This window comes from Manis pentadactyla, chromosome 5, assembly GCF_030020395.1.
Source record: "Manis pentadactyla isolate mManPen7 chromosome 5, mManPen7.hap1, whole genome shotgun sequence".
Taxonomy (NCBI): domain Eukaryota; kingdom Metazoa; phylum Chordata; class Mammalia; order Pholidota; family Manidae; genus Manis; species Manis pentadactyla.
The window spans coordinates 31142862-31158826 of NC_080023.1; the positions used below are offsets into that span (position 1 = coordinate 31142862).

Genomic DNA, 15965 nt, shown 5'->3' on the forward strand with positions numbered 1-15965 from the left:
CAGAAAGTTCTTACATGACCAGTATTGTTCTGAACCAACCTCTACACTCTCTGGTCTTTGCAGGCGTTTAAAGCTGCCTTGTGTTTCTTGTGAGGCTTTTTGTGATTTTCTGGAGGTTTCCCCAGCATCACCCACCCTGTCCTCACTGAACATTTCTTACACACAGTTCCCTAGACACACGGGGTGTGCTTTTTTTTCCAGCTGGTTATTACTTCCTTGGCTCCTAGACATCCAGCAACACACTTCCAGTATCCTCCTGCCGAGATCCTCTCCCCAGTCCAACAGACTCCCTTAGCTAGGACCTGGGAAAAAGAGAACCAGCAAAAACTGTCAGCTCCCGCTTGCAAGTGGGCAACAGCTGACACATGGGAAACACGTGGGTATTTTTTTGCCTTGAGAAACTCCAGTCCCATACAGCAGCTCTCCATCCCTGCTCCATCGAAGCCACTGTCACTCAGCCTCTGTATAGCTCAGATGTCATCAGACACAGATGGCCGTGTCCCCCAAGCTCTAGGAGGCACTCAGTAAATGGTCTTTGTAGCCCTTTTCCTTAGGCTAGAAGAGAAGGGTGGGCATCTCAGCCCTCCCCTTCAGGGATGGAGTGGTGAGAAGTAAGACGCATAGCAATAGTGCTTTAATCTCCAATCATTTTCGTGGCCTCTTGAATCTCTTTTTTAGGCCAGAGGTAGGTAGTTCACTAAAGGTAGCAAGACTGGTCATCACAACTCCCTTCCAAGTCTTGCGTGATGGTCTGGAACCTCACTCTGGAATATAGTATCTATTGTCTTGGCACCTCAGCCTAAGTGGGACTAAACTAATTCCATTTGTAACCTTCTGTTACACTTGATATCAAAGTCTGATGGTTTATAGTATCCTGGTTCAGAATCTCTATATTGTTCTTCCTATGGTTACTCTCTCAAGAGCAAGCTTTCGTGAACTTTATGAATATTCTATCACATAATTTATGACGTGCTACACAATCTCAAGTAGGTCATCTTGAGAGCAAGAACAAGGGCAGCTGTGTTTCACCATACGTGGGGGTCAGGTTCCAAAGTCAGCTTACAGGCAAAAATCAGGTACTATATCAAACTTACTCTTAAAACGTCCTTAGGAAAGTCAGTTTACCATATCTTAATATGCCAAGCCCAGCGGCTGTTTTTTCTTCAAGTGTTAGGAGATAAAGCCCTTTCTTTAACTGAACATCAGATGAAGGGGCAGACTTACATTTAGGGGCCATGTTACATCAAAATTAAAAATGCGTGTGTGTTTGAGCACTAATTTGTATGTGAATCTTCGAATTTTAGAATTATTCCATGTAGGCAAGATAGTGACATATGAGGGGCACACAGGAACTGAAATCAGTGAGAAAACACCCATGTACACCATTGCACACACACTCCAGGGCTTTTTTCCTTGAGGAGGAGGAAGGGTAAAGGTGGTTGGACAGACAAATATTGTTGAATTTGACTAAGTGATGTGTGTATATGATGCAAGTCCATGTGCTCTAGCGCAGGAAGATCAAGTGCTGATATGCCAATATAGGTAAGCCATCCCAGCAGGGTACTGTGTGCTAACAGCCAAGGTGCTCAACTTAAGAAATGAATTTCTGAGCTCTGTCGGTCTTCTGGGTATTTTTTTCAGCCACCAGAGTGTGTCTAGTCACAGTCCAGGACTCTGGTCTGCATAGATGCCTTACCTGTTCTAGGTCCCCTGTTGTGTTCGGCCTGCCTTTCTCCTGGGGAACGTCTGCCCCCCTCACCAAAAAACTGTGCTGTCTTTGTGACTTTGTGTGCCTTGTGGGATGCAGACAGAAGCCTTGTGTTTACCTGGAGGTTATCTCCTGTGTGGCCAGCATTTCCCCAGGCATGAGCTCACAATTGGAGGATCACCCTCTGCAGACACCACACATTCAGAAACACGTGCTTGGGAGGAGAGAGGACCATGCATATAATCATCATAAGCAATCCATGCAGGGACACAAAACCGTGTTCTGTTTCTGACTTGCCACCAAAGGACAGTTGTAAGATGGCAGGACTGTCTTCCTGCAAATCAACTTTGAAGAGTGGGACTAAACAAAAATAAATTTCTTCTTTTCCTTAATAGCTCCTTCTGAAACTGACATCCATTACTGCTCTTAACTTACTCATACCTTCACCTGAACTGTCGCTTGAGGAACCAAGTTTCATAACTTACTTTCTAATACATAATATGTCCTTTTCTTAGGACTATCTTTGGTGAAATGAATTTCAAGGATTACTGAAGATATTATCTCCCTAAACATACACTTAGGAGTGTTTTATACTTTGATCATATCCTTTCTTGTCCTTACCTTACCAGGAAGAAAAACAACTAAACTTAGCAGTCCCCTTATATATGTTCTCTCACTAACTCTACAGTTAAAAGAGAACACTAAAATGAAAGTCAGGTATGGTTTCTACTCCAACTTTGTCTCTCAGTAACCATCTAACTCTGAGCAAGTCATTTATCTAAACTGGGCCTCAGTTTCTTCTTCTGTTTAATGATACTATAATCCCATCTGCCCTACAGGGAGAGAATGTGAGGACAGATGACTGCCTGTTTATATATAGTAAACTCTAATAAAGAACAAAATTTAACAAAACTCTTCTCACTGGCATTATGTAGATGTTTATGACAAGGATAATAATAAAGATAACCCTATAGCACCACAATATAGTAAAATGTCTCTGAATCATAAAAGATTATATTCTGTATCATTTTAATACTATTTTTTATTGCATTCTAATTAACTAGAAATTTGGTCAGCCACATATGACTTTATATGATCTCAATTAATAAAAAGATTTGACTCAATATAATGTGTAAATCATTACTTAATCTATTCACTAAGAAAATAATTACCGTGCACCTAATGTGCCAACAGCCATGCCAGGAAGTGGTATTTAGAAATGAGAAACTGACCATATCAGATATTTGGATTTACTATTTATAAAACACTTTGTAACTTTTAGAATACAAGCTAAATTTGCCTTGTGATTGAATAATGCTATTATCACTATTTTATTACCTTGAAAAGAGTGATTCTAAGTGTTTCACTTATAGATTTTAAGTGCATGAGCTTTGTGACAGCTCTTTGACCATCTCAAAAGATTTTCCCATTTCCTGGTTCTAGGCTACTTTCTGCATGGTCAGCGTTTTCGGAAGTCTGACCTCTAGAGCGAGGAAATGTTGAAAGTGACCATGTAGAAATATATTACCATTCTAAATGCCACCTTTATGTTTCAGGCTTATGGCTGGCTACATGAAGACACAGGACCAGAATCTGACCCAGTAGTAGTTGTGAGATTTCTAGGAACCACAGACATGAGCACTGACCTTAAGACCCTCCTTCTAAGTGTTTGTGAACAACTGGCAGTTAACTACCGGTGTCTGGTTCAAAGCTACCCTAAGAAGATCCATGACCTCTGTGACTTATTTATAAACCTTTTGAATGAGTCTTCATTGCAGAGACCTCTAGTGATAATATTTGATGCCCTAGAGCAGCTCTCAGAGAATGACGAGGCCAGGAAGCTTTGGTGGCTCCCGGCTCACCTTCCGCGCTTCGTACGGATAATCCTATCTACACTGCCCAACAAACACGGGATCCTGCAGAAACTCAGGTGCCTTATCCATGAAGAAGACAACTACATTGAGCTGATTCCCCGGGACAGGAAGATGTGCAGCCAGGTCCTCAAACACCAGCTGCTGCGGGTCAAAAGGAAGGTCACATCGGGCCAGCAGATTTATGTAAACAACGCGTTTTCCAAGTGCACACTGCCCATGTTTGTGAACCTGACCTTCAGGGAGGTGAGACACTGGAGATCTCACAAAGATGTTGATGAATCTTCCCTCTCTGTCACCGTTCATGACAGTATTGAGCAGCTGTTCTGGTCCCTGGAGAAGAAATGTGGTCAGAAACTGGTCTCCAGGGCTCTTGGTTATATCACCATGGCCAAAATGGGTTTGAGTGAAATGGAATTGGAAGACGTATTGGCCTTGGACAACAGTGTTATGAATGAGCTCAACGAGAACTCCAGGCCCAGCAATCCCCTGAGAGTACCTTACTTTTACATTGCGAGGCTCAAGGAGGGTCTCAATGGATACTTAATAGAAAGACACGTGAAGAATGTCACACTTCTCGTCTGGGCCAATAGACACCTGCAACTTATAGCTCAGAAGCTGTATCTGCAGGAAAACAATGGGCTGCGTGAAATGCACACCATCCTAGCAGATTATTTTCTTGGGGTCTGGTCAGGGGGCAGGAGGAAAGCTTTCTGCCTTGAAGACCCCTACTTGAATGGCTGCCTTGACTTGGAGAGCAGAAGCCTGCTTGAGGAAGAAAAGCACTTCATGGAACAAGCTTCCTTTGACAGGCAGGCCCCAGACCAGCCCTGGGTTTTCCAGTGTAATCCCCTGGAGCCTGACATCTTTTTTGTCAATCATCGGAAAATGTCTGAGCTCTTGTACCACCTCACAAAGTGTGGAAAAACCGATGACCTGCTTTATGGCATCATCATGAACTTCAGCTGGCTTTACACCATGATCAAAATTGGCCAGTTCGACAAAGTGCTTTCAGACATTGAGCTGGCTTACAACTACTCACAAGAGAAGGAACTGAAGTTTCTGGCGAGCACCCTCCGCAGCATTAAAAATAAGGCTGTTGCATTTCCGGGCTCCCTTTCAGCAGAGCTTCAGCAAAGACTGCTGCCTGTTGTAAGTTCCCTGCCTAAACTTCGACACCTTCTTTTAGAATGTGACAAAGACGGGCCCAAATACTGCTCCATTGTGCCATTACATTCATCCATGGATGTGACATACAGCCCAGAGCGTCTTCCCTTGTCATCTAGTCACCTGCATGTCACCGAGATTCTGCCTACCTGTAATCCCAGTACTGTCCTCACAGCTTTAGAAAATGGTTCCATCAGCACATGGGATGTGGAAACTCGTCAACTACTCAGGCAAATCACGACAGCCCAGTCTGTCATCCTGGGCATGAAACTCACCAGTGATGAAAAGTATCTTGTGGTGGCTACAACAAATAACACTTTGCTGATTTATGACAATGTAAATTCTTGTCTCCTGTCTGAAGTGGAAATCAAAGGGACCAAGCATGGAAGCAGTTCCACTTATATCAATGGATTTACGCTCTCTGTCAACCATGCCCTTGCATGGCTCGAAGCCAGCAAAGATGTTACCGTCATTGATCTGCTCTATGGATGGCCCCTTTACCAGTTCCACTGCTGGTACGAAGTGACCTGTGTTCAGTGCTCTCTGGACGGTGTATATGCTTTCTGTGGACAGTACCTGAACACCACCACCATATTCCATTTAGGGAGTGGAGAAAAGCTTTGTACAGTGACATCTGAATTTTCAGGTGGGTTTGTGAAGTTTCTTCTTGTTTTGGACACAGCTCAAGAAATGGTAATGGTGGACAGTGAGGGAAGCCTTTCTGTTTGGAACATTGAAGACATTTCCAACCCCCAGCTGACTGATGACTTTGACTGCCGAAGGGAAGACAGTGAGGTGGTCAGCATCGAGCTCTCAGAGGACCAAAGTGCAATCCTCATCTGTAAAGCACTCAGCATTGAGCTTTTAGATACTGGCATGTGGAAGGTGGCTGAAAAGTTCAGAGCTAAGCACAACGAACGCTTTATATCTGCTGTGCTGTCCAAAAATGGAGACTGCATCATTGCAACCATGGAAAATACCTCAGCCGTGTTTTTTTGGAGGAGGGACACAGGACAATGTATGGCAAGCTTACAGGAAATCTCAGGTACCATAGTCAAGCTGGTAAAATCTAGTCACCACAATATGCTGTTATCTTTGTCGACTAGTGGTGTTCTTTCCATTTGGGACATAGATATAATCACAGCAATGTCCAACATAGATAAGACTGGAAAACCCATCCAAAGTCTGGTGTTACCTGCTAGAGGGGAAATCATTTATTCCCTCGATGGCTCTGACTGTGTTCATAAGTGGAACTTCAGCAGTGGATTCCTGGAAGCAGTGTTTAAGCATGAAGGAATAGTTGAACACTGTGTATTGACATCGTCTGGGGACATAATGGTGACATCAGATGATAAAAGCAGCCAGTATGTCTGGTATACCAGCAGTGGTGAAAACCTCTTCCGAATTAATGGGCAGAGAATATCTCAGCTGCTCATTACACACAATGACCAGTTTGTGGTCTCTCTCTGTGAGGAAAATGCCTCCAGGGTCTGGAGACTGGCTACAGGCCACAGGGTCTGCAACATTCTGACCACATTGCAGAACGCTTTTATAACCTCCGCCAACACCTTTGTGGTGGGAATGACCAAAAGCAAAGTGCTGGCAGTCAGTCTTTGGACAGGAAGCATCACCAAGAAATTTTGTTGTGAAGATGGCATCACCATTGTGAATTTTAAATTGATCCCCGACTGTCCTGACATCATTGTGTTCATCACATCAGCTGAGACGGTGAATGTCTGGAGTCTGACAGATGAAGTGATCTGTCGCCGAGTGCAACTTCCAAACAATTTCTTGAAGAATCTAGAGGATTTTGAAATTTCTCCCAATGGAAAGCTAGGCATTATATCCAGGGGAGATGAAAATATCAACGTGCTGGATTTACACAGTGGTAAACTGAGGGTGGTTCATGCCTCTGGGGTCATCTGGCGGCAGAGGTTGTCTCGCGATGGTCGCTACCTAGTATACATTTGTTTCAGAAATGGGGAAGAAGAGGATGAAAATGGTGCGATATCCAGTTTAATTGTAATGAGACTGGCCGACGGCAAAAATATCGGTGCTTGTTCACTTTACAAAACACCAACTTTTCTTGCCCTCTCACAGAGGCACCTGAACATCATTGTGGGTTTTGACGATGGGAGTATAGGGATTTACACAGTGGTGGACCGCGTAGATGCTGCACTGAAAATCAAAATCGCCACTTCAAATAGCAGGCAAATTTTCAACAATGCAACACAGATATCCAGGCCAAAATGTAATAGTTATGGTTTTAAAGTGTCTGTTGATTGCTTATGGAGAGAGTCTACTGAAGTCTTTGCAAGAGATAGTCCCATCACAGTGAGTGACTCCACTGAGCCCAGTGAGGCAACGCCCTCCAAGAAACACAATTCTTGCTATGACCGGGTGTGCTCTGCCCTGGAATCCAGGGGCCACAGCTACACCCCTGATAACTGACAAAATGTTTCTCCTGCTCAGCAGAAATACATGCTATACATACAAAAGGGAAAAAAGATCTTCTGTATCACAAATAATGAGTTCTTTTCTTAAAAGACAGGAAAGATGCTGGAGCTCCAGTGTTAATTATTAACATGCTCATGAAATGTACAGAAATGTGAAATTGGTTTTGAGTTTGCTGTTTTGTCAAAGTTTATCCAGGAATGAAGTCTGACAGAAGATTTCTAGAAATCATGTTTAAATGGCTACATCAGCTGGATGTAAAATTCAAATTAGCTGTGTGGGAAGAAGCAGTGCAACTCATTCCACTGTTCCGGATGAGAGGCTAGAGCTACACACAGACCATTTGGACTGGAATTAGTTCTACAGAAATCAGTGAAAATTATGAACACAAAGAGCTGTTTGGCTTCAAACGATTGTGTGGCCGTAAGTAAACACAGCCTTAATCTCTTCTTACATTTTACAATCCTGACAACTGTGTAAACCCAGTCTGCAGATGGAAAGTCTAAAGGTGCAAAATAATGTAACAAAAATGCCCAGATGTACTACAAGCTTCCCAGGAGAAAGGATGTGAAATGGGAGGCTACAAGCTGGACTGGGACAAGAACTAACTTCCACTATCATAGGGCTACTAAACACACAGCATCAGTCTTCATTACAACACAGTGTGACAACTGCATGCAAAGGTTTCTGTATAATGGAACATACGATTTTTAAACTATTTCCTGGGCTGCCAGAGAACACATTTAATAAGAAACCACAACCTTTTCATGTCTTTTTAAAATGCCTATTTATGCTGGGTGTAAAGAGCCACAGAAAGGGCATTACCAATTTGGTCAAAACACCTGTTCTTTTCTCTCATTTCCTAAGAAAAGTCTGTGCTAGTCAGTCAGTTGTACGGAAGCAAAAATTATTTCCTAAATCCCTTCAGTAAATCTTAATAGAAAGAAAGCTTTCTTGACATGCCATTTATGAAATACTGGTGACATTTGCCTTACTCTGATTTCTCCTCTTTCCTGTGTAAAATGCAGATAGATGACCAAATACTCGGGGACAAACTGAATATGCCTGTCTCTGTGCTAAAACACTGCATAAATCTTAAGGATGTCCAAAGGTTCTTTATCGTCCCTATTTGTAATCACTTTCTTACTTGTACACACTGTATGTATGCTTCTGTATCTGTCACTCTTTCTGCTCAAGGACTCTTCGGGGCCTTTTATAGTCTTATGCGTTTCAAAGCAGAAGCTGTGAAATGATATTAAGTATTTTTTAAAAACTACTTCACCTATTTAAAAGAAAATATTACATCCCAAAAGGGGAAAGTAATTTTCTTCCCTCCATATACACCACACGGCACATCTTTGGATGACTCCCTCAAGGGTGTCTGTCAGCAGCGATGGTTTGGTTTGGCTTGGTTTGATTTGAAAGGGGCAGTCATCCTCGAGTAGGCAGAATATTGAACAAGGAACTGACTTGCTTTCAGTCCAGCTCTGCCGTGAACTCATCATGTATCCATAGACAGATCTTTACCCTCCCCAATGGATTGTTTCCATAAACTGAAAAATAAAGGTTTTGATAGCTTTCGCTAGAGCCCTCATAGGGATATTGGGAGCAATGGGAGAAGAAAGTGACATCTTGATATGGTTGATGCTAATGGGAGAAGCAAAGTGAACTAATCCATAAGGAAGCCAAGTCAATTGTATTTCACTTTGGAAGACAGTTTGACATGGAAGCATACAGAGATGTGTTTCAGATATAAACACCCTACTCCATGGTGAAAGACTTCTTTTCAGTATTTTCCTCCTGGTCTAGGCACCAGCCAGGGAGGTGATAGCCCTGCAGCCTACATCCACATCCCCTGGAGTTGATTGTGAGTCAGTGTGTTTTTTTTAGCTCTTCAGAGGCAACACATTCTTATTCCTGTCATCAGTTAGACCACCATGCTACACATTTCTAAGAATTAAATGCCTATGTGGGTTAAATGTAGTGTGTGAATGTTCTATGTTACAGCTAATAGAGTTTAACAAGTGACGTGAATGATTTTTCCTAACTTGTTTGCAACTGATAGCTCATATTGAATGTTTTTATGTAAACTTTGTATTGTTGGGAAGAATTACCCAGAGATTTATATTTTCATAAATGTTACATTTAGTTAAATTTTGTTACAGAGTTGTTACACTAGAAAATTACTGCAGTCTTCAAACAATGTACAATCTTGTGTATGTATTGTTTGTATGAATAAAAGATAAACTACTTAGATGTGTGTGATGTTTTTCTCCCTCAGCTTTGGCAGATGTAGACAGTCATCATCAATAATAATAATAACTGTTCATGCTTACTGAGAGCTTAGTGTACACCAGGCACTATTTTTGGAGCTTTGCATGTATGTACTAAATCATGTAATCTTCATAACAGCCTTGTAAGTTATATTCTCTTAGTATTTGAAATTTACAGATGAAGAAACCTAGAAACAAAGGTCCAGGGAGAATAGCTCAACAAGATATTGATTCACCATCAGTGTCTTTTTTGTTAATTTTCTGAAAGCACATAAAGATATAGCATTGAGTATCCAGTAGGCACTTGCTGATAATGACCCATAAGATATTTTTGAACTCATAAATTGGAAACCAAGCAGCCTCTAAAGATTAAGGGAACCTTTGCAAACTCCCAGGATTCTTAGGTATACTGCCGTATTCATTCAGCAAATATGTATTTGATCATGCATTTTGCCAGGAATACAAATGTTAATAAAACAGTTTGTAGTTTCTAGGATTGTGCAGTCTTAACAGGAAAACAGATAGGAAACAAGTTCTATGTGTAAATGCAAGGACAGTGTGCTTCCATCTGGGACTTGGAGCAGAGGTAGGCAGGATGACAAAGACCAGTAAAGAGACCATTGCAATGATCTGAGATAGAAAGTATAAGAACTTGAAATTAGGACAGTGGCAGTGAGAATGCTAAAAGGAGGGTTAGTTCAGGGCTTAATGGATGCTAAGAGGTGGGTGATGAAAGAGAGGGAAAACTCAAATCATTCCAGTTCCCCAGCTGGAATTGGGCAGATAGTAGAGTTGCAAATGTAAATGAATACCTCAGGAGATGAAAATGGGGGAAATAATAAAGTTGGACTGGAGAGTTCAAAAGTTGACATCCATTCAGGCAACTGGAAATATGCTATCCATCCAATGGAGAAGTCTGAGCTAAAGATAATCCAACCAGTTATATCTTACTCAAGAGTCTAAATATGTTTTTTTATTATAATGTAAGCCAATACAATAGATTCTTTTCTTTTTTTTTTTTTTAAGAACTATACTGACAAGTCCACTCAGATTAGCTTTGCTATTGTCCATAACTCACCAGTGGGGAACAATTAAATGCCAATGAAAACAGGAACACACCTGAAAAGCTAAGTGAATCGCGGTGTTTCAGTCTCACACAGAGTAAGAAATTATAGGTTTTTCTTCTGTATTTCTTACAATGGTGCCCTCCAAGCTCCATTTGGCATTCCAAGTGATCTGCATGAGGTACTTTGTATAGACACATTTGTATAGATAGACTTTGTATTGACACATGGGCAGGTGGGTTTCAGTGTACCAACATGACAAACTATATAACACTGGTACTTTGAGGCTACCAATAACATCACCACCACTAAGTTTATAGAATCTCAGACTTTACATGTGAGGGTAATTTAGCCAGCTGCTTGAGCACCCTCAGAGCAGTGGTTCTCAAATGGGAGTATGCTTCAAAACAGATTACTTGACCCTCCTTATCCCTGACTATTTCTGAATTTGTATCTCTGGGATGAAGCCCAAGAATTTGCATTTTTACTAAATTCCCCCAGATGATATTAATTTTACTAGTCTGGGAACCACACTTTAAAACCCAAACTGCATACCAAAATCTTTTTCATCAGAATGACCTAACTCATAAATGTACCAATATCCTGTGGACATTACTAAAGCATCCACTACAGGTTGGATATGAGGGTCTTTTACTGCGACAAAGTGTTTTATCAGAAAGTGATTGATGTAAGACAGTATTTAACTTGCCTCATACATCTATTATTTTAGAGCATGCAGCTACTACACCCTAGGAAAATTCGAAAAACAAGGTTCCCCCATAAACCATGACAAATGTCCTGTAAGCAGTGCTGGAATCACTAAAGTGGACACATTAAAGATGAAGGGCAGTGTGTCCATCTTTAAACACTATTCTGCTCTGTTGCTTCTCTAGCATCCTTCTAATCCAACTCTCCCTGGACGAGTTGGAGGGGAAAGAGAAGAGTACGGTAAGCTAGGTGGCGCAGTTGCCTAACACATTTTCCTGTCACGTCCAACAGTTTGCTTGGAGTACAGGTGAAAAGAATTTCCACTTCTCAAGTAGTATTTGAGGGTAAAGCAACCAGTTCACCACCTCCTGGGTGCACGGATTGCACATGTACTGGGGTGGAGCTCAGCAGGTCGTTCGAACGCTGCCGCCGAGGTGACGGATAAGGAAAGTGAGGGACGGGGAAACCTGATTTCGTTGAACTCCCGCCTTGGTCTTGAGGGTGCAGGGCAACTGCCCTGGGAATTACCACCGTGGTGGCCAGAGCCTTGCCTCCCGGACCATGCGGACAAAGGCAGGCGTAGCGCTCTCGCCAGGTCTGAGCGGCTAACGCCGGAACTGAGAAAACGGAAAGGACAAACGTGCCCAGGGGTGCGGGGTACAGATCTTCTTGCAGTGGATGCACTTACTAATCTCCCCACTTACGTTCCGAATCATAGGAAACTCTCCTCTCCCAATGGCTCGACAGAAAAATAGGCACCAAAAAGTGTCCCTGCCCGGCAGGTGGCCAGCGTGCGACCTGGGCGCGGGTGCTCCCAGTGCGGGGTCCAGGATTTCCTGCTGCGGGGCGCCGGGCGGGCCCCGGGCTCGGGGGCTAAGGCCGCAGGTGAAGGGTTACGCGCGCCAGGGAGGCTCGGCCGGGGGGCGGCCCACGTGACGCGCCGGCCCAATGGCCGCGCCGGGGCGGCCGCTGTGAGAGCGGCGGGCTCGGGGCGGCGCTGAGCCGCCGGCGTTTCCCGGCGCTGCCGCCCGAGGCCGGCGAAGCCATGGGCGCCGCGACCCCGCCGCCGCCGTCCGGCCCCAGGTAGGGACCGTCGCCCGCCGCGGGGAGGACAAGGGCTTGCCCCCTGCGGAACTCGGCTTCGGGCACTGTTTCCCCTGCTGCTCCAGCAGGTCATTTTATTTCTTATTTATTTTGGCCCTAAAAATAAAAAGGGCAGGGGGATGAGGCAGTGTTTAGTTTGATTACTTCCGAAAAGTGTAATTCAACAAAGACACGGAAAGAGAGGCAGAAATCCAGGATGGGGTGGAATGGCGTGGGGGTGAGCTCGTACAAATTCCCCAAACTAAGACCAAGACAGTTTGTAAAGCTTGGCATTTAATTGGTGTGTGAAACACGTTTTTTTCTAAATCCCCAATTAATGAACTTTCTTTCAACAGTGCCGGAGAACTTGAATTGGAAAAACTGCAAGATTTTCCCTAATTTCTAAGTATCCCTTTCTCCCATTTTTAAGCATCTGAACGTTTTTTTTTTTTTTAGTAAAACGGAAATGTCATGTCACTGCCACTGTTCTTTCCAGTGTCCTTGGATCCCTGGGTCCCCTTGGGGTTCTGGCACCCTGAGTGCCGGTGGTCTGGGGGTGTGGAGGGGAGAGGGTGCAGTGCTGGGAAGCAGCTCGTGATGACAGAGGGTGCCAGGTGCAAACGGTTAAATGGTCACAAACTGCTGAGTATTGGGCAAGCATCTTGCAGGTCGATTACATGGGTCTCACTGACCTTGGCAGCCGCGCTGAGGTGAGAGCCTCACACACCGCCAATAAGACTTTGTTCAATGATACAAGACCGAACTTAATGTTGTTTTTTTTTCTTGCAGCACTGTTAATTAACCTTAAAAACAAAATGAAAACTCCCTTTGGTAACTTAGTACATTTTATTTTCCACTGCAGTGTAAATGTTTGGCCAGTGAATTTAGAGGAAGTCAGTGTTCCATGAGGTGGCTCAGATCGTTAAAGAACAGGGTGTTTTATTTTCTTCCTGTCTCTATAAGAGACAACTTCTGAGGTCGCTTCTCACCAAGGCTTACCCAGAATGTCCTGGGTGGTTGTAACCAAGCTAGTGTGAGGAATAATAGTTGGGGGAAAAAATGATCGGGAGATGAATGAGAAGGAAATTGGTAGTGGTTGCTTTTAAATAAATAGATTCTATATTTGTCGCTTATTCCCACATTTAATTCTCCAGTTAATAGTATTTTAAGAAGAGACAGATAGTAAAGCTGCGTAAGGCTGAACACCAATGCCTATAGAACACCTTAACAGTCGTGAGACAGATCACTGGAACAAAAATTTGAAGCTTTAAATAGAGTTCTGGGGTTATTTGTATTTCTCGAGTGTGAAGAATCAGTTATAGGAAGGTGGGGACTGTCTTATTTCTCTCCTTTGCTCACTGTTATGTCCATTCTAATCCTGTTCTTTCATTCGGCAAGTATGTGTGATAAGTGCGTATCCCATGGTCCCTGACCCCAGGGCCTGGTCCTCATGGTTCTAAAGATTTAGATATATAATGACATCAAAAGATAAATGTGACTGATCTCAACTAAAGTCTAAGAGCTTTTGCATATCTGGAATTTAAAACAAAACAAAAATGTGTACATCAGCTAAATATGTTCATTAGCCTTAAAATGGAATGATTTCCCTGACTTGCCACCTAGTACCTCTCTGGGCCTGAAAACCACCTGGCTAAGTTCTGGCCAGAATCCAGTTCCAGCCCAAGGGCAGAGCAGGTGCTGCCCTCCTTGCTCCTGGAACTGCCCTGCCGTTGGTGCCCCAAGAGCTCATTGATTGAGCTTCTTGGAAAGGACTCCTGTTTCCCAATAACTGAATACCAGCCTCCCAGTAGCTGAGTTTCTTCCACCTGGGCTGTTTCAAATTCCCCTAGTTCCACAATCTTGCCTATAATCTTGGGCTCTTCTGAGAATTTCTGTTAAGTGTGCTAAGCTACTTCCTGCCCTTTTATTTTCTTTTTTGGTCATTAGATTGATTATCTGGTTGCAGATAGGCCTTCTAGATATCTAGAAAAGAGGCAGTGATAGGCTCATCCTAGGGAAGGCAGACCTGATCCTTCACCCAACTGCAGGTCAGCTTAGTCACCCAGTTGTAGCCTTTCTTAGTCTGGTTACCACCTGAATGCTATTTAAGAGAATAAAATGAAAATGAAATCTTTTATCTACTCTCATCCTTTTCACTTGAGAATATCATGGTCCCACAGAGATTGAAATCTTCAGAAAGACCATGTGTCATCCAAATAACCCTATCCTAAGCAACACACCCATCAGATGAATATGCTTCCTGAAGTAAATACTTAAAAAAAAAAACCTCAAAATACTAACTCAGTGTCCCCAAGCATTTTAGAATCTTTGGATAAAGAATGAACCAAATATATGTCACACTTTGGGCCACCTAGTGCTCCTTTATGTAGATTTCAATGTGTATGTCTAAAGGTAAAGCTAAGATAAATTGTTGCCCTCATATACACATTCTCTGATTTCACTTAACTCTTTCTAGGAATAAAAATACCAACTTTTGACAATGGAAAACAGAAATGGACATGGACAGAGCAGGTTTTTTTTTTTCTTAAGTTGGCCACAGCGTGCATGGCCTGCTGTGTGTCAGAGCAGCCTATATAATATTTGCAGATGTACAGTGATGGAGTATGTCCGAGCAATATGTGACAGATACCAAATGCCTGTGAAAGAGTAAGTCACCTCAGGGACTCACTCATGGCCACATTATATAATATTATGCCTGATTGTTAATAAAACATGTATCTGGATATATTTGTAATTCACTTGTTTGTTAATCCCCAAGTTGATCTCTACATGGAAGAATTTGGAAATTTCTTACTTTGGGTTTTAAATCCCCACCCCCACCCTTTGTCAGTTGAGTACATATCTTGGATCATTTATGCATGATAAAGATTTGACCCAGACTTTATGACCATAAAACAATATCCCTCTTATTTTGTGGGGATATATAGCTTATATATTGGCTTATATAGACAACCAATAACCTCCATCCTCCACACTATTGCAACTGCAAAAAACAGCCCATTGCACCTGCAAATGGTTAAGAGCCACATACTTAGATTCTCACTAGAACTTACATGACATTATTTCTCTTTTGATTCCTAAAAAGCTTGGCTATCTGGGTTCCTGATCCACAGCAGGGAGACCCAGCCTATAGGTTCAAGTGCAGGGCTGTCATGGTAAGTGTGAAAACTAGTCACAACTAACTTAAACAGCAAAGGCAAATACAGTAAAGGTTGTGATTAAATCCTAAGTCTACAAGAAAAGAAAAACTGGATTCAGAACTGTTAGTATGGACATAAGTATTGCATAAAAATGCACCCAAATCCTTTTAGAGCTAGATAACCTAAAAAGTCACTTGGTCTAACCACTTTAATTTATACATGAGGAAACTGAGGCTCTAATAGGTTAAATGATGTGTCCAAGATCATATAGATGCCACTTGGAATAGTACTGGGACCAGAATCCAAGAATCTTAGTTCCCAGTTCCACCATCTTTCTACTACTGTCCAAAAAGTACAAATTTCAGTAGAATGAAAAATTCACTTTCTGTTAAGTAACTTTTTCCAAAAACAATAGCCACTATTATGAAGACTTTACAGTATCAGTCATCTATGGCTGTGTAACAAACCACCCCAAA

The 15965-nt window shown here is 42.6% G+C and overlaps 2 protein-coding genes across 7 annotated transcripts in view; both read left to right on the plus strand.

Moving 5' to 3' along the window:
- Positions 1-9496, plus strand: part of NWD2 (NACHT and WD repeat domain containing 2) — a 149915-nt gene extending 140419 nt beyond the window's left edge. The window contains exon 7 of the mRNA XM_036908442.2: positions 3265-9496. Coding sequence (XP_036764337.2) covers positions 3265-7197 — 3933 coding nt within the window. The 3' untranslated portion in view covers positions 7198-9496. The remainder of the gene's footprint in view (positions 1-3264) is intronic.
- Positions 9497-12186: 2690 nt separating this feature from the next.
- The window catches only part of C5H4orf19 (chromosome 5 C4orf19 homolog), a 77257-nt gene continuing 73478 nt past the window's right edge, over positions 12187-15965 (plus strand). For 2 of the 6 annotated variants that reach the window (XM_036908448.2, XM_036908443.2), the window contains exon 1: positions 12187-12328. The gene's annotated coding sequence lies outside the window, so the exon portion shown is untranslated. Of the gene's footprint in view, positions 12418-15965 lie in introns of all 6 variants that reach the window. The other 4 variants (XM_057502147.1, XM_057502146.1, XM_036908450.2 and 1 more) reach the window with 2 other exon arrangements.